The following is a 24,485-nucleotide window of genomic DNA, read 5'->3' on the forward strand; positions in this document are numbered from 1 at the left end:
GCTCAGCAGAAAACTTTAAACCATTCAGAATCACTCCCAACCGCCCCACCATATGCATTTTGAGGGACTTTACTTGCTTCCCATATGCAAATCAAGACTTTTCAAACTTTTCACTCACACCTAAAAAGCTTTATACAACACTGACCCTGCATACCTCAAAAGTTATATCTCCTTCCACAAGCCCGCCAGATACTTCCAATCAGACAGACTCATGCAAACACATATCCCACACATAGAGCAGAACCAGACCCAGGAGAAGTTCCTTCTTGCACATCGCTCCTAAAGCATGGAACAACCTGATGTTACACATCAGAGCCTCCCCCTCAATTATTGACTTCCCAAGATGCTGTTGACCTATGTCTTCAATTATACCTTCCAGCTGGTCAAGGCTATGCCACACCTTCTCAGTGTCACGATACTCAACCAGGTGACAGGAAATGCTACAAATCCACATAACTTATAACATAACATATAACATAACCTAACATAACAGAACAACATAACATGAAACCAAATAACATAACCATTGGTGCTGTGCCCAGTAACATAATTTACTACAAAGCAGCCTCCCCTTTCATAAGCAGATGTCAAATGACACCTGGACAGGCTCCTTCTTTTGACTTCCCAGTTAGTGTTTTGGAGTGAGCACAGTGGGGGTGAGCTAATGTATAGTTTCCTTATGTGAACAGACATTAGCTAACAATGCTATATGTGGGGGTGTGTTTGTTTTTTAGAGTGATTGAGATTATTACCTAAAAACTAGAGCTGCAAATTTCCACACATTTTAAGATGCATTTTGTAAAGTGACATAGAGAAAATAGCATGTACATAGAATCATAGGTGGGTAATTGTGAATATAGTTTGATTGGCAAATACCTAATTGGCATATTTAATTTACCTTCAAGTCCCTTGTAGAGTGGTATACCATATACCCAGGGTCTGTACATTAATTGCTACCTGTGGGCCTGCAGCACCTATTGTGGCACCCACCTAAGTAGCACTCTAAAACTTGCCCCAGTTCTACCATTGCAGCCTGAATGTAGTGTCACACTGCCATGTTGATCTGACATTTAATACCCCCCTGCCAAGCCTTAAACTCTTCTTTTATTACCTATAGGTCACCCCTAAGGTTGGCCCTAGTTAGCCCATAGGGCAGGGTCCTGTGCAATTGAAAGGTAGGGCATGCACTTTTAGGTTTTACATGCCCTGGTAATGAAAAACTCTTACATTTGTTTTACACTACTATGAGGCCTATCCCTTCTCATAAGATACTATTGGAGAATCCTTGTACTTTTAAAAAGCTATAATTCCTAATTGAGAGGAAGTAGAAATGTCATAGTTGGCACATACAGAATTGTAATGATAAACCCTCTTTAATGGTGAAGCTGGATTTTTAATTTCAACTTTTAAAATATCACTTTTAGAAAGTTGGCATTTTCCTGCCTATAGCCCTTTATGCCTATAGCTTGTTCTCGGTCACATGACTGGGTGTAGCCGACAGACTTTGTGAATTCCTCCCAGACAGTCAGACAATAGTAGGATTGGCTATGCCTTAATGGGCCATCACTGACAGGATGGCGGGGTGGAGCTAACCACAGCCCCACTTGCACCTGAATAGGCTGTGTCCTTTCTCCTCTCAATAGGCTTAATCATCCTGTATTGTCACTGCAGCCAGCTTGGAACCTGGGCAGGAAAAGGAGGGAATTCTATGCACTTCAAAGAACCTTTCCAGAACATTTTTCCACCTTCTAGAAGCAGGGAACAGGGTAGAAAAATAGGACCTTCAGAACTGCTCCTCAGTTCACTTCTGGATCTGCAGAAAGATTCTCTGAGGACTGCCTGCTGCTGTGACCTGCTGTGCACTCTGCCAGACTACTGCTGTACCTGGAAGGACTGCTTTGCTGCCAGGAAACTACTTTGAAACCTCAGAGTCCAGCCCTGCTGTTGAGTCCTGCATTTTCAACTGCACCCAGGGTTGCCAGAAGTGATGCGAAGGGCTGGTTTGCTGGCCTGCTGTTCAGAGCCACAGGGACATAACAGGCTCTCACCATCTTGAACAGGCACTTGAACCCAGTCTGAGTGAGTGCTTAACACCCAAGAGATTTCCATCTGCTCCTGGACTCTAGGTTGTGGCGTTAAAGGTGCCCAGATGGCCATTTTCCAAAACTGAGGACTTTGACAAACCTAGGACAAAAGATGATCTGAGAACCAGGAGGAGACCAGGAACAACCTTCTCACCTATCCACCCGAGGTGCATCATCTGTCACTACTTTCTTCTTCGCAGCAGCAAATCCATTTCAGCAGTCATTCGTCAGAGGGGTATCCAACCTTGTGTAACCGGCTTCTGCTGCAGCCTTCTGCTTCGACCTATGCTGGAGATTTTCACTTCCATCGCGACGACTAAGTCCTAAGGTAAAAATCTTCATTGTGGCTTCGCTCCACAGCCATCCAATGAAAACTCTCCCTGCTCAGACACTCCTGCAGCATTGCACTGCTGAATTTCTACCCTTTCCGACATTTTACTTCCAAACTTTTGTAAGTACGGAGGTTAGGGCTGACCTGGCCCAATCCACTTCTTGAATCCAAACAACGCTTCCTCGCGGTTGACCTTAACATTCAAATTTGACCCAGTCTCATGTGACCAGATGTTTGTGGTTGGTGCGTTAATCTTTTGTGCCCTACATTTTATTTAAAACTTTAAAAATTCATAACTCTGTTTCTACTGATTGTATTTTTGTTGTTTTGGTATCAAATAATGTATTAAAATGTATTCTATTTTTCTAAACTCATTTGGGATTTTGTTTGTGTTTATAGTTTATTACTGTTTATGTGCTGCATAAATACTTTACACATAGTCTCTAAGTTAAGCCTGACTGATTTTTGTGCCAAGCTACCCAAGGTGAAGCCTAGGTTAATTTAGTGACTGTTTGTGGTTCACCTTGCTCAGGATAGGGCTCACACTCCAATCAACTAACAACCCAATTCCTTCAGTCTCATTTCTCTAAAAGGTCACTGAAATCCTAACTGACTTGGAATTTCCTAACAATATAATCTAAAGTGTAGTTTATCCAATATATTATGTAACTGTGTATTAATGCTCCACTTTATCTTACCTTCAAAGGCATGCACATTTTAACTATATGTGTGATTTTTGTAGGTGCTACCACAATTGAAAAATATGATCTCAGGACAAACAGCTGGATACAAATAAGTACAATGAATGGCAGACGTCTACAGTTTGGAGTGGCAGTTATTGACAATAAGCTCTATGTCGTAGGAGGACGGGACGGTTTGAAAACCTCTAATACGGTGGAATGTTTCAATCCAATCACTAAAGTGTGGTCCATAATGCCACCAATGTCAACCCACAGACATGGCTTGGGTAAGTGGTATTTTACAGGGTGTATTATTCCCAATCTTTGAGATGAAGATGAATTTTTTTATTTTATTTCTGTTTTACTTTTTAATCACTCTTATATTAGTGCTTCATAAAAGGATTCAGTCAAACAGTTCCAAGTGCTATATTTGGTAAAAAATTAATGTTCCAGTATATAGTCACTGCAAATGAATGAATTATAGTAAAGCCAACATGTGTTTCACTCCTTATTTGGCAAGCAAACTTGGGCCTTTTTTCAGGCTGAAAATAAAAGAAGATAATAATTACTGTTAATACTTTTATTTTATTGTATATGGTTTTTAGTATCTGTATTAGAGGCAACATTTTATATAGATGTGGACTGCACACATGAAAAATCCAGTCAAGTTATGTACCTTATATTTGATCATAGGTCTAAAATGTGTGGCTGGTGAGAGCTGGAAGAAAAAAAGAGAAAGATTAAGATAAAATATGAGTCTATAGTATTCTTGAAAGTTGATGAATTACTGCTTGATTTAGTGGAAAGTATTAACATGAACTGGCATGAAAGTGGTGTTACTTTGAAAATGCCAATAGCAATAACAACTGGCACACTCCCGTTATAATGATGAACTTGAAGACTCTTATTAAGGTTAAATATATGGCTCTGCAAAAGAGAGTAAAGGCAATAAGATTTATATTAATATTAATACAAGTATCAACTTATACTTGGTTCCTAAGTGTGCATTTAAAACATATTAATTCAAACTGGTTAGGCAACTGCAAATTTAAGATAATATATTTACTCTGTGCAAACTGGGAAAATAACAAAGGACTGCCAATGAATAGAAGTTTACAAAAGCTAGCTGAGGATCATAAATATACTTGCTAGTTTCAGTTTCATTTTAACACAAGTAACAGCAAAAAGTTATTGAGCCCCTAAATTTATCCTTATGATGATTCAACGGTCATCGTACCTAATATAAAACCCACTTAGTACAAACAGGAACAGAAAGCACAGGTTCACCAATAAGTAGAGTGTAATTGAAACTTACCTCATTTAAGTCAGGCTGGCAATAGCTCCAGTGCGGTCCCTATGGTCCACAAGGATGCACTAATGGTGTTTTCTTTGAATGCCGTTTTTAAATCTAGAGGAGTGTCTGAGATCACTGTGTGAATGTGTAGTCCTACGTTCGAACTAAAGACGACAGCTGATGTACTGATACACCCCAAAAAAAGTGAACATTACCCATAGAGCATGTATCAGCACCTGTGGCACATGCTCCTAATTGACTACAGGTCCCTCACAAATCAGAAATCAGAAATCTTTATCTTTGTAGAAGACAATCAGCCAGAAGATCTTTTTCTAATGGGAACATGGCTCAAATATGATTGTCTGCCTGTCATAGCAGTAGCACTACTCTCTGGAAATTCCATCACAAAAAGCAACCCAGTAAATTAGATTGGTGTGGTTTGCAGTAATAACCATCACAATTTCATGCCCAGGTAGTCTTTCATTTTTGATCAAACTTTCACACACCTATACATTCTTGTTCTTGCTTGTTGATCACTCTCCAGGGCCTGCCACTGATTTTCTGCAGGCTATGCCTGACATTTTAGCTTCATGTAGTCAACCTGAGCATGCACATTAAAGATAAAGCTTGTGTTTATGCGGCAAACTCTATTCAGGATCTATCAGCAATACAGCTTTCTCAATTGATCACCTCTCCCATGCATAACAAGTATCATCTGTTTGATTTCATCTTCACCAATATTCCAAACATGATAGTGAAAGCCCCCCTCCCTGTCCATTGGTCAGATCGTTTTATCATTCCTCTTTCCATTACAAAAGCAGGAAAGAAAGAACCCATAGTATCGCAAATAAGGATCACCTGGTAGTGGTCCAAATTGGACACAAGAAGCTGGGAAATGGCCTTGCGCAACTCAGTACCGGTACTATCTGGAGATGTCTCCTTATCGTACTCAATATTCAAGGAATGGATAAATTATGCCTTAGATGAGTCAATCCCTCTAAAATCCAGTAAGAAACCCTGTCCAAGGGCATAAGCCCAGTGGATAATGAAAGATCTAATGAAATTAAAGAAATAATGTAAAAGATGTGAAAGGAAGTGGAGGGTAAACTATGATGACACCTTCAAAAAAGCCTGAAAAAATATCAGCACACCTTCTGGAAAGCCCGGATAGATTACTTTGCGGAAAAGATTGGTAACACCTCCAAATCCTCAATGGAGCTTTATACTATCGTAAATTCCTTCCTAAAAGTTGACACTTCAGGTAAGGGCCTCCCCCCTCAGAGGTCCGCCGTGAACTGTCAGCCAACCATATCCTTGGGAAAGCAAAGCTTATCTATGATACTCTGGTAGGGACATCAGATCATAACAATAGGCCCAATGCCACAGCAGACAGAACTAAAAGTGAGCTTTCTGCCTTTTCTCAGTTAGGTTAAGATGAAATTCGATCCATAGCAAAAATGGTTGACTTGACCCGCTCCCCGAGACATTCTGCTGATAGGGGTGCATGTCATTGTCTCGGCCCTCACATACATATACAACTCCTCTTTGGATAGCTGCAGTGCATCATATGCTTGGAAGTATGCCATCATAAGATCTCTACTAAAAAAATGCTGTTGGACCCTGAGCTGGTCAAAAAATATATGCCTATTTCTCTTCTCCCAGAAGTTAGTAATATCCTAGAAAAGGTGATAGCCACCTCTCTGAGTTTCTGGAATCCAACTACTTACTTCCTGGCAAAAATGGAGTCTATGGTTAGCTAGGGTATGCACCTAAGCAAGGAAGATCCCACCACTCTAGTCAGGGTAAGGAAGTTACACACCCAAGCCAACCCCTGCTCACCCCCTTGGTAGCTTGGCAGAGCTGTCAGGCTTATCCCAGAGGCGATATGTAAAGAATTTGTGCAACACACACACACACACACCAGTGACACACTAGCAGACCACAAAAAGAGACTCCACACAAGGTTATATAAAAGTATTTCATATATTGTATATAAAACACATAGACCACAGTCACATAAACCACTAGCACATGTCAAGAAACTGTACCATCACTGTACATAACATGCAGTTTTTCAAAAGGATATTTGTTATCCTAACTTTGCCAGGGGGAATCATCACATTAGGGCATGGAATGCAACAGCTAGTTCAGACATAAAACTGCACATATCACTGAACTTGAATAATCATATATCGCTGTTCAGGCGTCACAAAACAAAAACACGTAATTGGTAATAGATAATCCCAGAAAGGATGACAATCATGGCAAACCTCTGGGGCACAGCACATCTGTGCTGTTAGACCATGTGATGCTGGAATCCAGATGAAACCGTAGGCTGCAGGACCACCTGCACGCCTATAATTTGGAATGTGTTAAATCCTCACAGGGAATCAGGGGCCTGGTCTCTCACACTGCCGCCCAGATATATTGTTTAAATACAAGGGCAGCCCGGCGCTACTGGGCATGGTCTCGCTGTCCCCGGGAGCTGCACTGGTGAAGGGATTGTTTACAACACACGGCCGGTTCATGTGGGGAGGGAGACTCCCTCTATTGCCGAGGCTACCTAGGATTATTCTCTGCATGAATCTCTCGGACCAATTTAAGGCAACTTGCAGCCATCTCGGTGCATGAGCTGTAGACCTGAACGCAGAGAAGGGAGAGCACAGCTTCCTTCCATGGGCCCCACCCACCGTTGGACATGAGCAGAGATCCTTGGCTCTTCCTGGAGTCAGATCTCCCTTTCTGCTACGGCGTCTCTCTCCTGCTGGGGAGGTGCAGGGTACCTCATGCCCTGTACGCTCAGGGCACTCCACATGTGCTCAGGTAGGGGGACCAAGCAAAATCCCTAAAGGAAGCGCTCACCGAGCTATTAAACTATCCCAAGCACAGTGTTCCTCACACACCCAAAGTACCACCTGTAACTTCTCCTTCAAGAGGAAGGATACAGTGCTTACTATGTGCTTGTGTTTGTACAGCCACAAGGAAAAATTAAGCGCTCACCCTGTGCTTTCTTCTTTAAAAACAAAGGTATAATGACAGTCCAATCATTTTCCTGCCTCAGGCAGGAGCAACCACTGCAGTCCTTCCTACCTCACACAAGTCAGGGGCAGCGCTCCTCACACAGTTTCTCCAGCTCTCCTCCCAGGCATGTTAAGATCCCGCAAGGATCTTTTCTATGAAGTCTTTGATTTCCCTGAGATTTCCAGCAGGAGGCAAGCGCACACAGGCCATAAGAGATTTCTTCCCAAGCAGGATATCTCAGCACGGCAAAAAGAGTGAGTCCTTTTGCTCCACCATAGATAGAGGGAGCAACTGCAGGCCAACCCACCCCTCATGCTGAAAAGGTAGTGCTCCTCACACAGTTCTTCCGCTCTTCTTCTTGACAAGGTCCTCTTGTTCTAGAAAGTAATGTAAAGTCCTGGGGTTTTACGCCATTTTGTCATTGTTCTCTTAGTAGCAAGGGTCTCTGAACCCAGTGAAAACCAGTCCTGTCCTTTCTGGTGCAGCATGAACACAGGGGGTGAAAACAGTTTTGTGAAAAGGAGGCACAGCCTATTCAGGTGCAAGCGAAACTCCTCACACCAATCTAAATGCAGACCAAGTATATTCAGACTAGCTACGAGTCACCATGCAAAGCAGGACACCCCAACCCCCCAGTGACCGTCTAGAGTTAATGCACATCTCCTGCTCCTGTCACTCCAACACCAGACATTTAATACAACAGCAGGTGGCACACAGAACGGTAAAGCAATAAAATGCCCACTTTCTAAAACCGCCATTTTCAAAAACACAATTTAAAAAACCCTTTTACTAAGATGGGTGTTAATAAATTATGAGTTCAGAGATCCTAAACTCAATTTTTGCATCTTGTCCCAAAGGACAGGTTTACTTGTAAGATGTTTCAAAGCAACTCCCATCTTAGCGTATTGGATGGATAGCCATTCAATAGTGAAAAACAAAATACAAAGTCTTTTACTATCAGGACATATCACACACACAAATACATTTCCAACCTTTCATATACACTGTACCCTGCCCCTGCAGGGGTGCCTTAGGCCTACCTTAGGGGTGACTTACATGTATGAAAAGGGAAGGTTAGAGTCTGGCAAGTGGGTGCACTTGCCAGGTCAGCATGGCAGTTAACAAGTGCTCCCGCAGACACTACAGTGGTAGGTCTGAGACACAGGGCTACTCCTGTGTATGGCAAAACCTGTGCTGCAGGCCCACTAGTAGCATTTGATTTACAGGCCCTGGCACACTCAGTGCACTTTACTAGGGTAAATCACACATGCCAATCATGGATAACCAATCATTTCACAAATTACGCAGAGAGCATATGCACTTTAGCTCTGATCAGCAGTGGTAAAGTGCCCACAATCATATAGCCAACAAAAACAGGGTCAGAAAATAGGAGGCAAAAGGCAAAATGTTTGGGGATAAACCTGCAAAAAGAGCCAGGTTTTACACTTCCCCCCTGGATTTTGATCAGTTTGTATCCCCAAAACAGCACCCTTGACCACCAAAGAGGACCTTAAAAAGGTCCTCTATCAAGGTGGATCAGCTGCACTTATTTTACTTGGCTTAAGCACAGCATTTGAAATGGTTTCCATTCCCACCCTACTCTGTAGACTGGAAGAGGTTGACATCACAGAATGCAGGATGTGCATTAAAATGGCTATCATCATTTTTAAATAACAGAAGCTTCCAAGTCAGCGAGGGGTCCTTCCTCTTTCCAACTCACAATCTAAAAATGTAGGGTGACTCAGGGCTCCTTCCTTAGCCCCATGCTTTTTAATTTGTATGTCCGCCCCTTGTCAGCCATCTTCTGCTTCCTAGGCTTCACCATGGTGTCTTACGCAGATGACACCCAGATCATCATCTCCCTAATACCCAACACAGGCTCCATCTTACAAAAACTAAACTCCTGTTTAAAGCAGGTCACCAACTGGATGGTGGCCAGCTATCTAAAGTTAGATGGGGACAAAACAGAAATCTTGGTCGCTGGCAACAACCTGTCACTCTGGGACCAGCTTAACTGGCCCTCATCTCTGGGTGACCGTCCATCCCCAAGCCACAAGTGAAAAGTCTTGTTGTCACACTGGATTGTAATTTTACCATGGCTACCAAAGCAAAGAGGCAGGCATCCAGCTGCTATGGCCTCCTCAGAGCACTGAGGAAGGCGCTAAAATGGCTATCAGTGGCTACCCGCAGAATAGTGGCCCAATGTTTAATACTATATCGCCTTGACAATTGTAATTCCCTCTATTTGAGTAGCCCGTTCTCTGTTATCAAAAAACTGCAGGTTATTCAAAAGGCCCCTGCCCGAATGTTACTAAGTAAACACAAGGAGATGATGGACGGAGTACTGAAACTTTTCAGACACTCACCCCCAGTCACAGATCGTGGTTGAATCTAAGATGGGTGTTACTTCGCCACCCATATTCATCATGGGAACAGTCCAGCCCGAACTGCCAAGCCAGGTCTTCTCTGGAGTGGAAAAAAGCATCCAGGTACTGATTTCGGGGTAACACTCCTCATCAGCCAGGGTAGCTTGAATCCAGTGGAAAAGTGAGCAAGGGACCCATGTCTTGGTATACCCTGCAAACTTAGGGTGAACAAAGCAAACACAAGTAGATGAAGGACTGGACTGTTCCCATGAGTCACAGCGTCAAGACTGATTTGTATATGGCTAGGTCTGAACTGGGGTGGTGAAGTGAGTTAAAGGACAATGATGGATTCAACCCAGATCTGTGACTGAGGGTGAGTGTCTGAAAGGTTTCAGCGCTTCGTCCATCATCCCCTTCTCTTTGCTTTGCCCGAATGTTACTAGGCATCCCTAAATTTCAATAGGCCTGCCCAGCTCTTGTCACGCTTCACTGGCTGCCATTAAACAGAAGGATTCCATTCAAATCCCTCTGCATCACTCACTAGACAACGAACAAAGCAGGCCATCATATCTTCCATTACCTTATCAACACTTTCTGTGGCAGCAGAGAACTCAGATTAAAAAGCCTGAGTCTTCTCTCTCTTCCCATAATAAAAAGAGCCAGGTGTAGGGACGGTCTTTTGCCCAGCTTGCCCCTAAATTCTGGTGTACATTAGCACTGAATTTCAGAGAAAAGAACAATCTACTGAGTTTTAGAAAAACCCTTAACTGGGCGAGCCTGTTCCGGGTAGCCTTGCAGTCAATAAAATGTGTTGAATTGAATTAAATTAGTTTCTATGTCTATGTGCAGCCTCAGGACTATCAGAACTGTGGGCACCATCTTGATACCTCATATCATGTTATTAATGTATCTCTCAAAACAAAGGTAGTGATTTTAGTGCCATCTACAAAGTAATGTATTTCAAATATATTAATGAGAGGATTTTTTGAAGAAGCAGTAAAATTGGTCGTCCCTTGTTAAAAATGCAGTTAACATGTGGTTATTGCTGTTACTATTCTAGTCGCATCATCTTGTACTATTATTATCATACATGGCCTTTTTCGTTCATACCATTATCAAAAAAGGTTTCTTAGTTCAAAATATAAATGATTCTTTGTAGTTTCAGGGTCACCACTGACTATGATACAATAAGAACTATAGATGCCATCTCTCTATCCTGTTTTATGATGATACATGTATCATCAGTAACTTGTAGAGTCATTTAGAGTTTGCTAAGAAATCTCAAGTCATCTGAGACTAGACACCATGAATGGGCTTTTTTTTCTGAAATAGTAGTATCAAAGAAGATTCCCTAGTTCAATGTATAGATGTCTTATGTTAGGTTCTAGGTCTCTCTGTGATGGCAATCTAAGCTATGGATGCTATATTTTTAGTTTGTGTTCTCATGATATGTATATCATTGCCAACTTATAGAGTCAGTTAAAGCTTAGCTGGGTGATCTCCAGAATATCCCAAAGTAAGACTATTTTAAGGCTTAAGATTTGGGTTGAGTGTTAGTCCTGCTTTGGTACTTGCCTAATACCCTGTGCAATCCTATTGCATGCCCATGGAACACTTTGAAGCATTATCATAGTTAAAATAAAAGGGGTTAGAATAACGCTGATAAAAACATACTTGTAGAATCTTGGGTCCCCCATTATTTCTTGTCATACATGTTGCCACAATTTTGGATCCCATAACCATACAAAGTTAAGCAACATAGATTGTTTCAGATGAGTTTAAAGTCTGTCCTTTTCTCTTTTTATTTGAATTATCTTAACGCAGATCAATGAGTTTTGATAGTGATGATAAATCAACGAACCACAACTATATCTCAGCATCTTAGTTCAGACCCAATCTTACTGTATCACATTTGAGCAATAATGCATTTCTCCGTCTGCGCAGAATCAGTTCTTGATTGACTCCTTGAGTATGTTTTTTTTTATTCTGTGGAACGTAAAAGGTCATTAATGCTGATTGTGGTGCTCATAATGGTCAACCATTGGAAAGATTTTTTCAGATTTTTGTATGCTTCTGCAATATTATCGAATCCTGTTTTTAAGTGGTCTGATGGTACTTCTGATACAGGCTTTATTTCAGGGGCATGAAATATTGTGTTGGACAAATGTACTCACACATTTTATCCAAACTTTAATTTGGTATCATTGTTCATTAATTATTCTGTTGGTTTTTTTTGTCCCAGTTTAGAAATAGAATAATTTTTACATGTGTGTAAGCCTCTTTTATATCTCTCATCTGCTAAACATAATTGACAACGTTTTTGTTGTAGGTTAGGTGCTCTTTTGAAACTTATTTGAGGATACTCTTTAATGCCATCTTAGAGTTGTGGATTGTAATTGTTATATTAAGTTATAAACTGAATCTGTGATGGGGAACTCCTAGTTTTTTTTAAAGTCTCATAGGATGTCCCTTCTGTTTATCTATTGAACTTATTAGGTATTGGACAAGGAAGACATGTCATATCCTCTATTGTTTAGTCTATTGGTAATTACCTCCAATTTTTTAATTAAGTCCTCATTTTTGCTACAGTTCCTTGCTCTTTTGTATTCTCCCGTTTGAATATTGTAAAGAGTGTTCTAGGGTGGCAGCTGGTAGCATGTAGAATTGAGTTGGATGCTGTTGGTTTTAGATGGATTTTGCCATGTAATTTATAGCTTTCAGTGTACAGGTTCAAATTCAAGAATTCAATAGTTTTTTGGGGGACTGTGGATGTTACAGTTATACTTCATTTGTTCTTGGATATCTCCTGGATGAAATTGTCAAGTGTGGTCTGTGGTCCTTGCTATATTAGCAATATGTTGTATATATATCTTCCCCAGGAGATAATATTAGTATTAAAGTGTCTGAATTCTTCACTCCAGAGCTAGTGTTTTTCCACGTCTCCCATCAAGATACAACATAATCATTTGATTGCTCTACAACAAATATTTGCCAGAGCTTTCTTATGGCTTTTAGTCCATCTCAGTGTTTATTGGAAGTGTATAGATTATCCGCATAAATTGTGTCAAGTATGGAATTAGGCTGCTAGTCTATGTTATCTAATTTCAGTAAAACATATTTTGGGTTGTGGATGTATGAAGTTAGGCTCCTCATAAAGGGATGAAGTCCTGCATCGATAATTTACCCTAGACTGGAGCAGATGGAGTCAAGACCTGCTGTGATGGGTCTGGCTTTAGGTAGAAAGCCTGGTGTGTTTACCTTTATCATATCATCCATCTAGCTGTTCCAATAACTTCCTTTGCGCTTCAACTGTGGGGTATAGAGTAGTTTTGTATAACAAGTAGTTTCTTGTTATTGTCGGTTGGCCTCTGTCTTGGTCTGGGTAAGTGATGTGCTTATAAGACGTTACCTGAAAAATGTCTAATGAATACTAAAAGTGGATTGAGTTTGAGATTTTTTGTGATTATAGGCACTTGGCGTGTTTTAAAACTTAGGGGTGAATTTAGAGTTTGGCAGGTGGTCAGCCATCCTGTTAGTGCTATTACTTGATCCCTCACATTTCAGATGGAAAAGTCTGGAGACTTTTGTGTGTAGGAGTAGAGACTCTAGCGCCTTAAGACCATATGAAACTCCCAATATTACTACTTTTATCCAAGTGAATCTAGCTCTAATATATATTCAAATGCTTTCAAGTCCACTTATATGCTATGGAGTGGCAAGTTTTTTTCGCGGGTGCATTGAGAATTAGGAAAGAACGACCTATCTGATACTAGGTGCTGTGTAAACTCACCTACTGGAAAATATTGCATAACTGGTACTGATCTCTGTTCAATCTGAAAAAGACCTGGCTGGCATTCGGCCATCTTTGCTGGTAATGCGCGAACTCAGTTTGCGACATTTTGCACATTCTCTGATCCTTCCTTATAATACACACCTACTGGCAGACTTTTTGGCTCTGATTGCATGCTAACAGTCTCTGTCATTTTGTGGCTCTTCTACACACCATATCTGACAAAGAGAACACATCTGTGCATTCTCACAGGAGAATGGTGTCAAATCTTACAGAGGTGAAAACTTCTATCCTTAGGCTTTGGAGTATACCTATCACTCCTACATATGAGGAATGAATGGCAGAACTCTTCAGGCTAGCCACATACAACAGGCATAGCTATGAAGTGCATGATTACTTTCCATTGTTTGAGACAATCTGGAACCCATTCTTACATCTCACAGAGCAGCAGCTACTGTTTTGTGAATGGTATGCACCATTGCCAGACGGTGACGCATATTGAAGTCTGCCGAGAGTGAAGAGGAGAAGTGGCTTCACAAATTTCAAGCCTCTGGTACTGGAAGTTTAAGAAGCTCCAATGGCGTTATGCAAGGGGTTTACTGACACTATGTTATTCTGGTCCTCTGTGATGGTGTTCCTATCTCTGGGTTTTACAAATACCAACTGTCAAGCGATTGTTGGGAGGGTGTGTAAGATGTACAATGGCAGATCTTGGAATTGGACCTGAGAACATTACTAGGGGTGATAACAAAAGGGGCTTGTTGAGAGAGGAGGATTATGTTTAGTTGTGTACTATCCTTATTGTAACACCTGTGTATGCCATGCTGTGTCCTGAGTGTAGGTTTACAACAAGGGATGCCCATTATGGTCCGTACTTCATTGTTGAATTGACCTGTTCAGATCTACTATATATGTTTTGCGACATGGAACCCGATGAAAGTTTAATACTAAAAAACAAATCTATATATAGAGCACTGATGGATTGATAAAAGAGGACTACTCAAAAAATTAAGTTTCAGTCATGGACATGCACAATGTAGCCCCACATTTTCATGTAAAAACCTTTTGAGGGGCCAACCAGAAATAGGGTCGACAGACTGTATATTTTCAAGATCAATCTTACGTAAAAGATTTGGGTCTGAGTTAGAGTTTAGCGTGTAGGGTACTCCAACACAAATGTGAGGGATGACCCTGTCTATCAAACTCTTGCTATGCCACCCAAATTTAGATATGGGTGGACCATCAGCTTTCCATTGGGATTGCTCCCATTGGGACAGATGATGGGAAGTTACTCAGACAGTCTGATTATACTGGCTGTTAGAGTAAGAATCACACCACCATACATAATTAGGTTGATGGTCTGATGTCCTTTTTTCTGTCCTTTAAGGAGAAACATGGCGGACACAAACAGAATACTAAAAATAATGACTGAGATTGAGAGTTTGTTTTTGAAATACAAAACATTTGGTGCATGACTGACAAAAGACTTGATGGCTGCCCACCAAACTTTGTACAGAGATCATTGCTAGCCAGCTACATATATATATATATATATTCACTTAAAAAACCATAGGTTTCACACATGTTATAGTTAGCTGTACATTTCACTCGTAAAAAAACAATGAAATTCCACGTTATAGTTAGATCAGGTAACTATAACTTGCGCGCCCACAATAAACTGCTGATGACATCACATATTGCATCACTCATGACATGGTCAGTGGCATCACTCATGACATCAATGATGACATCTGAAGTTACACATTGTGGATTGCGGTCGCGCAAGTTATAGTTACCTGATCTAACTATAACGTGGAATTTCATTGTTTTTTTACGAGTGAAATGTACAGCTAACTATAACATGTGTGAAACCTATGGTTTTTTAAGTGAATTTGCAAGGTTTTTTAAATGATAATTCCTAACTATAACTTGTGTGAAACCTATGGTTTTTTCAGTGAATTTGCACGGTTTTTTAAATGCTAAGTTATGTATTTATTTTTCATTTTTTTTTCTGGTTTTTCACTGTGCGCACACCCTGCGCGCACGGTGCGCCGTCCATGCCGTGCGCGCCTCGCTTTTTTTTAGACATTAACATTTTTTTTCTCTCCCTTGTGGGTCCTTTAATTTATTTAATAAATGTGATTGTATTTTTTTTTTTGTTTGTTTTTTTTTTTGCCGTGCGCGTACGGTAAGCTTACCGTACGCGTACCCCGCGATTTTTTTTAAAATTATTAAATTTATTTTTCGTACTTTTGGGTCCTTCTTGGACCCCCTGACAAACACTAGGGGGTCTGCAACTCTCTTCGTTGCCCCCGTTTCACGTTCCCCACCTTTGTTTCTCAGTGCGAGAGACAGAAAATGGCGGCCGACACTTCCTGATTTTGACCGATTCGAATGTTTACAGTCATGTAACCACCAATCAGAATTGAGCTCGCGCATGGCACCGTACGCGTACGGTAAGCTTACGGTAAGCGCACGGAGCGCGCTTACAGATATATATATTGATTTAAATGCTATTTTCTCAGGACCTACTGAACATATTTACACCAGACCTACAAAAGGCACATCCTTGACCTGAGGACTACCTCTCTGCCAAATTTCAAGTAATTCTGTTCAGCCGTTCGGGCTGTAGCTGTGTCTAAAGGTCCTATGGAAAAATGCATGGGGAAAACGCGTTTTGAGACCCCCCTTTTTTCTCAGCCCCCGCTTGACGAATCCCCCCGAGACTTTCAGGGTAGGAGCAGAGCGTAGCGCCCCATTAGTTTTGAAAATTTCGCGAGGATTCGTCGACCGGCGCCAAAGTTATTCCAAATAGAATGTTGCGGATTTCCTATGGAAACACGGTCCTAACTATAACTATCTATATATATATTCACTGAAAAAACCATAGGTTTCACACATGTTATAGTTAGCTGGACATTTTACTGATAAAAAACCAATGAAATTCCCCCGTTATAGTTACTGTAGGCAACTATAACTCACGCGACCGCAATCCTCTGCTGATGCTAATACTGTATTTAGACACTTATTTGCCCATATCTTCTTCCATTAAATTTTAGCTATACATATATTACAAATATTTTTTTTTCATAAAGACACATATGTCATCAGCAGAGGATTACGGTCGCGTGAGTTATAGTTGCCTACAGTAACTATAACGGGGGAATTTCATTGGTTTTTTATCAGTAAAATGTCCAGCTAACTATAACATGTGTGAAACCTATGGTTTTTTCAGTGAATTAGCAAGGTTTTTTAAATGCTATTTCCTAACTATAACGTGTGTGAAACCTATGGTTTTTTCAGTGAATTTGTACGGTTTTTTAAATGCTAAGTTACTTTACGCCATTTGTGGCGTGCGCGCCCACTTAACGCAGTTCGTTCCGTGCACGGTTTTTATCAACTTTAATAAGCCCTGTACATTTGGTGGCCTTCGGCCACCAAAAGCACAGGGGGTGAGGTCAATGTGGATAGTGTTTTTTTTATTTCGATTTTATAATTTCATGTTGCCAAAATTACGTTTTTTTTCTCTATTAATAAGCCCTGCACATTTGGTGGCCTGCGGCCACCAAAAGCACAGGGGGTGGGGTAAGTGTGGATAGTGTTTTTTTTATTTTTATTTTTTTACCGTAAGCGTACGGTAAGCTTACGGTAAGCGTACGGTAAGCGTACGGTAAGCGTACCCCGCGAAATTGCCGAAAAAAAAATAAAACCGTTTTTGCTCTTGGGGGATGTTTGGGGACTCCCTCAACATGACTATGTGGGAGGGAGTTGTCAAAACAGCCCCGTAACATGTTTTTGGCCATCATGTTTGATAAACAACACTCAGTGCGAGAGACAAAATGGCGGACGCCGCTTCCTGGTTTCGGCCGATTCGAATGTTTACTAAGATCTAAGAGCCAATCAGAATCGCGCTCGCGCACGCCACCGTAAGCTTACGGTAAGCGTACGGTAAGCGTACGGTAAGCGTACGGTAAGCGTACCGTAAGCGGGCTCAGATATATATATTGATTTAAAGGCTATTTTCTCAGAATCTACTGAACAGATTTACACCAAACCTACAAAAGGCACTTCCTTGACCTAGGGACTACCTCTCTGCCAAATTTCTAGTAATTCTGTTCAGCCGTTCGGGCTGTAGCTCGTTCTAAAGGTCCTATGGAAAAATGCATGGGAAAAACGCGTTTTGGGACCCCCCTTTTATCTCAGCCCCCGCTTGACGAATCCCCCCGAGACTTTCAGGGTAGGAGCGGAGCGTAGCGCCCCACCTATTTTGAGAAATTCGCGAGGATTCGTCGACCGGCGCCAAAGTTATTCAAAATAGAATGTTGAGGTTTTCCTATGGAAACGTGGTCCTAACTATAGCTACCTACTGGCGACCGCCAGTAGGTAATATATATATATATATATATATATATATATATATATATATATATATATATATATATATTCACTTAAAAAACCATAGGTTTCACACACGGTATAGTTAGGAATTAGCATTTAAAAAACCTTGCAAATTCACTTAAAAAACCATAGGTTTCACACATGTTATAGTTAGGTGGACATTTCAATCGTAAAAAACCAATGAAGTTCCCCCGTTATAGTTAGTTCAGATAACTATAACTCGCGCGCCCGCAATCCACTGCTCATGACGTCACATATTACATCACTCATGACATGGTCAGTGGCATCACTCATGACATCACTGATGACATCATCCTTGTGATAGAGTGGCGGTCGCGCGAGTTATAGTTATCTGAACTAACTATAACGGGGGAATTTCATTGGTTTTTTACGAGTGAAATGTCCACCTAACTATAACATGTGTGAAACCTATGGTTTTTTAAGTGAATTTGCAAGGTTTTTTAAATGCTAATTCCTAACTATAACGTGTGTGAAATCTATGGTTTTTTAAGTGAATTTGTACATTTTTTTAAATGCTAAGTTATGTATGTATTATTATATACATTTTTTAAGGTTTTTCACCGTGCGCACCCCGCGATTTAAAAAAAAAAAATAATGTTTTTTTCACCCTTCGAGGTCCTTCAAGGACCCCCTGACAAAGGCTAGGGGGTCAGGAACTCTCTACTCTGCCCCTTTTCACGTTCGCCACCTCTCTTTTTCAGTGTCGCACCCAAAACAAACAAAATGGCGGCCGACACTTCCTGATTTCGACCGATTCGAACATTGACTGACATGTAACCACCAATCAGAATTACGCTCGCGCACGTAAGGGTGCGTGCACGGTGCGCGCATATAGATATTTATGTACTTTTAACCGCAATTTTGTCAGGAACTACTGTACAGATTGACTCCATATATGCAAAACGCACATGCCTGACCTGAGGACTACCTCTCTGCCAAATTTCAAGTAATTCTGTTCAGCCGTTCGGGCTGTACCTTCGACTAAAGGTCCTATGGAAAATAAAATGGGGAAAATGTGTTTTGGGACCCCCCTTTTTTCTCGGCCCCCGCTTGACGAATCACCCCAAAACTTTCAGGGTAGGAGCTGATCGGAGCGCCCCATTGGTTTTGAAAATTTCGCGAGGATTCATCGACCGGCGCCAAAGTTATTCAAGATAGAATTTTCAGATTTTCTATGGAAACACGGTTCTAACTATAACTATCTACTGGCGACCGCCATATATATATATATTTATATATATATATCTATATATATATATATATATATATATATATATATATATATATATATATATATATATTAACGCTGCAACTCTCCTCCTCACAGTAGACTTCTCTGGAGAAAGAAAGCACTCACGGGGGTCCGTTTCCGTGATTTTATTAACCGGAAACTTTTACACGTTAACAAGAGCAAACAGACGCGTTTCGGTAACAACCTTTCTCTATGTTTACCGAAGCGCCAGTTTATACACATTACCCATTGGAGGGTTTAATTGGTTGAATATATTACCTTTGACGTGTTTGTTTTGTACTCATATGTTTGAACACTCCAGTTTCTTGAGTTGTCTGTATATCTATTAGACATTTCAAGATGGCGCAAACTATGTGGAGGAAATGCGAAGGAACTTCGTAATTATCAACAGTCCCTTTTTGATGTTTATGTAATTGACTGATGTTTAAAATCATGGCTCGTTGGCGCTTCGGTAAACATAGAGAAAGGTTGTTACCGAAACGCGTCTGTTTGTTCTTGTTAACGTGTAAAAGTTTCCGGTTAATAAAATCACGGAAACGGCCCCCCGTGAGTGCTTTCTTTCTCCAGAGAAGTCTATTGTGAGGAGGAGAGTTGCAGTGTTAATTGAGATGCGGGTACACCCCCGCACTGAGAAGCACCCGCCTGCGAGTGCACCCGTTTGGTGTTTTTGAGCAGTAATATATATATATATGTATTAATATTTTTGTCACCGACACAGCAGGCTGGTAAATAATCGCACTTTATTTCATGGTGATGTTACTGCTGTAACGCGTTTCGGCAGGGTCCCCTGCCTTGCTCACACCTATCTATATAATATTATTATAATATTTTGTGTGCATATTATCCTGCAACCGATAAAAAAAAGAGGGGTGTTTCTTGTCCTTTTCTGCCTTAAGAAAGACTTCACTCTTTGCTAAAATGGGAATGCTAAAATGGGAATGGCGATAATGTACAGCCCTCTAAAATTTCTCAGTCAATACTTGAGCAATTGATCTACTCTAGGTTTTTTCTTTTCATTCTGGAACTTTTAGTCCTATTTAGAAAATCAGGACTACAATCATAGAATGCAGCATAAAAGCCTGAACTGCATGAGCTGCTCATGCATGGACCTGGGAAGCTTGAGAGCCAGGCAGTGTATGCGAATGCACATAAAGATCTGATTTTGTGGTTGTTCAAAGGGCTTTGCATGACCTCCATTAATACTTGCCTGGCCTGTCCGTTGCACATGCCTGACCCTGTTGCTCAGTAGACTAAGGCCTTCGCTTGATGAAAGTGTGTAACCTGAACGCTACCGCATGACTTTAGCTTTTGGGCGTTTTTTTCATTCTATCAATCGTGTGCTAATGAGCTGGGTTACAATATACATCTGTTAATTACCGTCAACATGTCACACAATGTGAGCATATGGTTTACACACATTCTTAGTGCATGACAAGCCCCTAAACGGAACAACACAATGTCTTGTTCACTTGAGTGTTTTTCCAGTCGTAAATGGAATTTGTGCTTAAGAACAATAGAAAATCAGAACTTGGATTTTGTAATTGCCAAGTTAATAATTTGCTGACCTAAGCATCAGTAGGCACTGAGTATGAATGGGTCGGTGTTTTCAGACCCCTGCCTTGAATAATAGAGCTTTTGGTTAATCGGGGCCTGCTTGACTACCTGTCTGAAACTCCACCGGGTTTAACAATTGGTACATTCTACCAATAACAAAATGTACCAATTCTTTCCAGTTGTATTGCTCTCTTGTTTCAGTTAGCTCTTTTGCGTGTTGCAAGCTTTACTGCTTCACCTTTGCTGCCATTTTGATCAACGCTTTCACTTACTTCCCTTTTTAAAGACAAATACTCGAAGTTGTTTGGCACTTCACACTCCTCCGAGTTGGAGTTTAGGAGCTTTGCTCTGCTGTAAAGTGCTTGCTTTATGTTCTGTGCTTATTGTCTTTAGCATTTGAAGGTCTGATCCTGAACACCGCCCTCTGAGGATCACATCAGCACAGTAGGGCTATAGTTCGAGCGCATTGTGCTGAATAGAATGCAGCAGGCAGCGCGCGATGAACAGCCGCAGGGCGCTGTCACGAGAGCAGGCACACCTGGAGGAAATGAGCAGATATCCGCCTGATCAGATCGACATGTGGAGAGCCGGGAGGACACATTGGTTGTGCGCGAGACCGGGCAGAGGAGGACACATTGCAACAGCATGGTACACGAGACAGTGTGTACACCTAGACAATTAAACGTGGGCGAACATGACATGTCGGCAGATGGATGAAGCATCGCACTGCTGGTCATGCTTCCATTCCTTCCAGTTAGCATGTCAGCAAGGAATGCAAGGGTGCCTCAATCTGTAAATCCTTCCATATTGCACTTACCTCAAAAGAAAAGACAAATATATTGTACAGTAGAAACATTATGTAATATTAGGGCACATAATATCTCATAGCAAAACAGACTACTATTCATTAAGAATGAAAAATTACGCCTGGAATGGATTAAAAGGCAAGTCGTCATTGGGCAATTATCATTACATGGCTCCGGACTCGCTTTGGTTTAATACAAACACGTAAAAGAGACAAGAAAACAAATGCTGATGTTACCAGCAACATTAATTGTACACAATCCACACATTACAAAGTTAACATGGCTCTCTTCGATACACAAAGGCAAATTACCTGTACGTGAATATTCTAAAAGGAAGTACATAATTGTATAAACTACCTGCATGGAAGAGAGAGTAGATAGTATATACACGGAGATGGCTTGTCCTAAAGGCATATTCTTTTGAAGCTTTGTCTCATTATCTAAGCCCCTCGGGGTAATTGACAATAGGGTTAGGTAAAGTCAGTGCTAAGTCCTTGATTTTATGTGAATACCTGCCACATTTCTTTCGACTATGCACTTCTCTATTTGATCAATATGCAAATAATTGCTGTTCCGTTCTTTTCCTCTCAGCATCTAACCTAACATCTCTATTAACTCACCTTTTTTATTTGTCAATTTCTTCCCTTCCCTTTCACCTCCGTATCTCAATTATCTTCATCTTTAGCTGAGTCTTATGCATAACATTAAGTACAAAAAGGGATTTTTTACGAGTTTGGCGGTGCTCCTGTTGGCCTGCCACAGGAGGACTGCCAAGCCTGTTCTGATCCTGCCTGGCGGATTCTGAGTTGAATCCAGGCCCGGTGGTGCTGCAGAGGTCTCACAACAGAGGTTGTGTAAGGCACATAGGAGAGCCTTAACAGCAGACTGCCCCCGTGACATCACCGGCAGCACGTTCCTGCTTGGTGTGGCATGCATGCCATGCCGTGCAGAAACACGTGCCCCCCTCAATGCACCCCCAGGCCCAGATCCGGCCAGGGACCCTGTTAGTGCTCCATTTCCTGCATGTCTGCCTTCCTTTTCAAGGCAGGCTCACCATCATGAAAATGGCAGGCAGTGGATATGTAGGTTGTAACATGCTCAGCAGTGCTGGCATTGGTACCGCCACCATATTAAGGCCGGTTGCAGACCACCGTCACAGCGGGATCTATGATCATGGTGGAGCCGACACTCTCATGTTGGTCCGACCGCCACACTCCGAATACGGCAGATGGACTCGCTGTGGAGGCAGTGGTCAGACCGCCACTATAAGTACGGCGGTCCCGAGGAGTGCAGTACTTGTATTAAGGCCCTTACTCTTAGATGATTGACAGTTGTCAGTTCCTGCTGGTGATCTGAATGCTCCAGATCTCATTCTCCCATGTTCAGTTCTTTTCTTCTTTTTGCTGTATTAGCCGAGTGAAACCGTTTTATCTTCTTATTCTCTGGCTCCTATTTTTAAGCCCTCTGTCGAAATGTTGTGAAAGTCAACAATACATAACTGTTTACTCCATAAATGCAATCTATTCCTAACTTCTCCAGATTTTGCACTACCTTAGCTACTGGTTCTTTTGACCAGCACAACCTATTGCCACACTACTCACGGGTGTCTATGTTCCCGTCCATACTGTCTACCAACCCAAGTAACTAGTAGGTGAGCATGAATTACCTATTACACACTGTTCTAGATTTTTGTTTTTTTTCGGGCAGTAGTATCCTTCCTCAGAGACATTTTAATGGCATGGTAAGCAATTGTCCTGATCCTCCATTTTACAAGGGACTTCTGGAAAATGAGGTCTTTCTTTCTCTTTACTGTGTCTTTATTTCAACCTCCATCTCCCATTCTATGCCTAGCTTTATTTCTAACTGACACTGCCAATTGCAATCTCTGTCTTCTCTCCTCACATATGTCTGTCTTTCATCTGTCTCAACCTTCATGACCTCACGTCTCGTTGGCCCTCTGTTCTTGGTCAACATCTCTTTTAATTGGTATTCCCCTCATATCATTATGTCGCCTCTCCTTTCCCCCCTCTACTCCTACCTCATATTTCTCCACTTCACCTCTCTCCCTCTCTATACAGCTTTATCTTACTGTCCCTGATCGCTGTCTGTCTCACAAATCACCAAGCCCAGACCTGCTCTCTGCCTCATTTCACTATCTGCTCCACTTTCGAGTTATTCTGTCATCTCAATGTAACACCCTCGACTTTTCTCTGCCTCACCTCTCTTTCTCTCTCCTGAGTTCAATTCACTTCTTCCACCTTCCACCTCTTTCCTTCTCCAAACCAAGCTCCACAATTTCATGTACCTTCATCTCTTTCTCTCTACTCTCTCTACCTAACCTATGATGATGTCATATTTCTCAAATGCATGTCTTACTACTCCACCTCTCACAACCACTCTCTCATTACTTCACCTCTGTTCAACCACTATCAGCACCTACCTCCACACCTCTACCTTTCTACTGCATATGTTCAGCTCACATCTATTTATACCTCAAAACTGTCTGCTTCACTCTCACCCCCTTCTATTTCCCTTTCCATTTTGTCAACATCCTCTCTTAGTACCTCACCTCTATAGCTGTCTGTCCAACTCTTTCTGCTTGCCATCTCTCCTTATCTCAACACTCATTTCTCTAACTCACATCTCACTCACTTCCTTATTTGTTCTTTTATACTATCTCACTGTCTAGCCTCTCCATTCACATGATCATTCATTTGCTATCAAACCTATCTCCTGCCCATGTTTTTCAGCCTGTTCTCTTTAACTCACCACTCATACTATTTTACACTTGTTTTATTATCTAGTTTTACCTAACACTACCTCTTTTTTTATCACAACCTCTTCTTTCTGTCAATTCTACCTACACCCTATTCTATATTTCAACTCAC

The 24,485-nt window shown here is 41.4% G+C and overlaps 1 protein-coding gene across 1 annotated transcript in view; it reads left to right on the forward strand.

Moving 5' to 3' along the window:
- Nucleotides 1-24,485, forward strand: part of KLHL4 (kelch like family member 4) — an 826,871-nt gene that overhangs the window by 694,614 nt on the left and 107,772 nt on the right. Inside the window, exon 7 of the mRNA XM_085607742.1 lies at nucleotides 3,158-3,382. Coding sequence (XP_085463868.1) covers nucleotides 3,158-3,382 — 225 coding nt within the window. The remainder of the gene's footprint in view (nucleotides 1-3,157; nucleotides 3,383-24,485) is intronic.

This window comes from Triturus cristatus, chromosome 5_2 (genome assembly GCF_964204655.1).
Source record: "Triturus cristatus chromosome 5_2, aTriCri1.1, whole genome shotgun sequence".
Taxonomy (NCBI): Eukaryota; Metazoa; Chordata; class Amphibia; order Caudata; family Salamandridae; genus Triturus; species Triturus cristatus.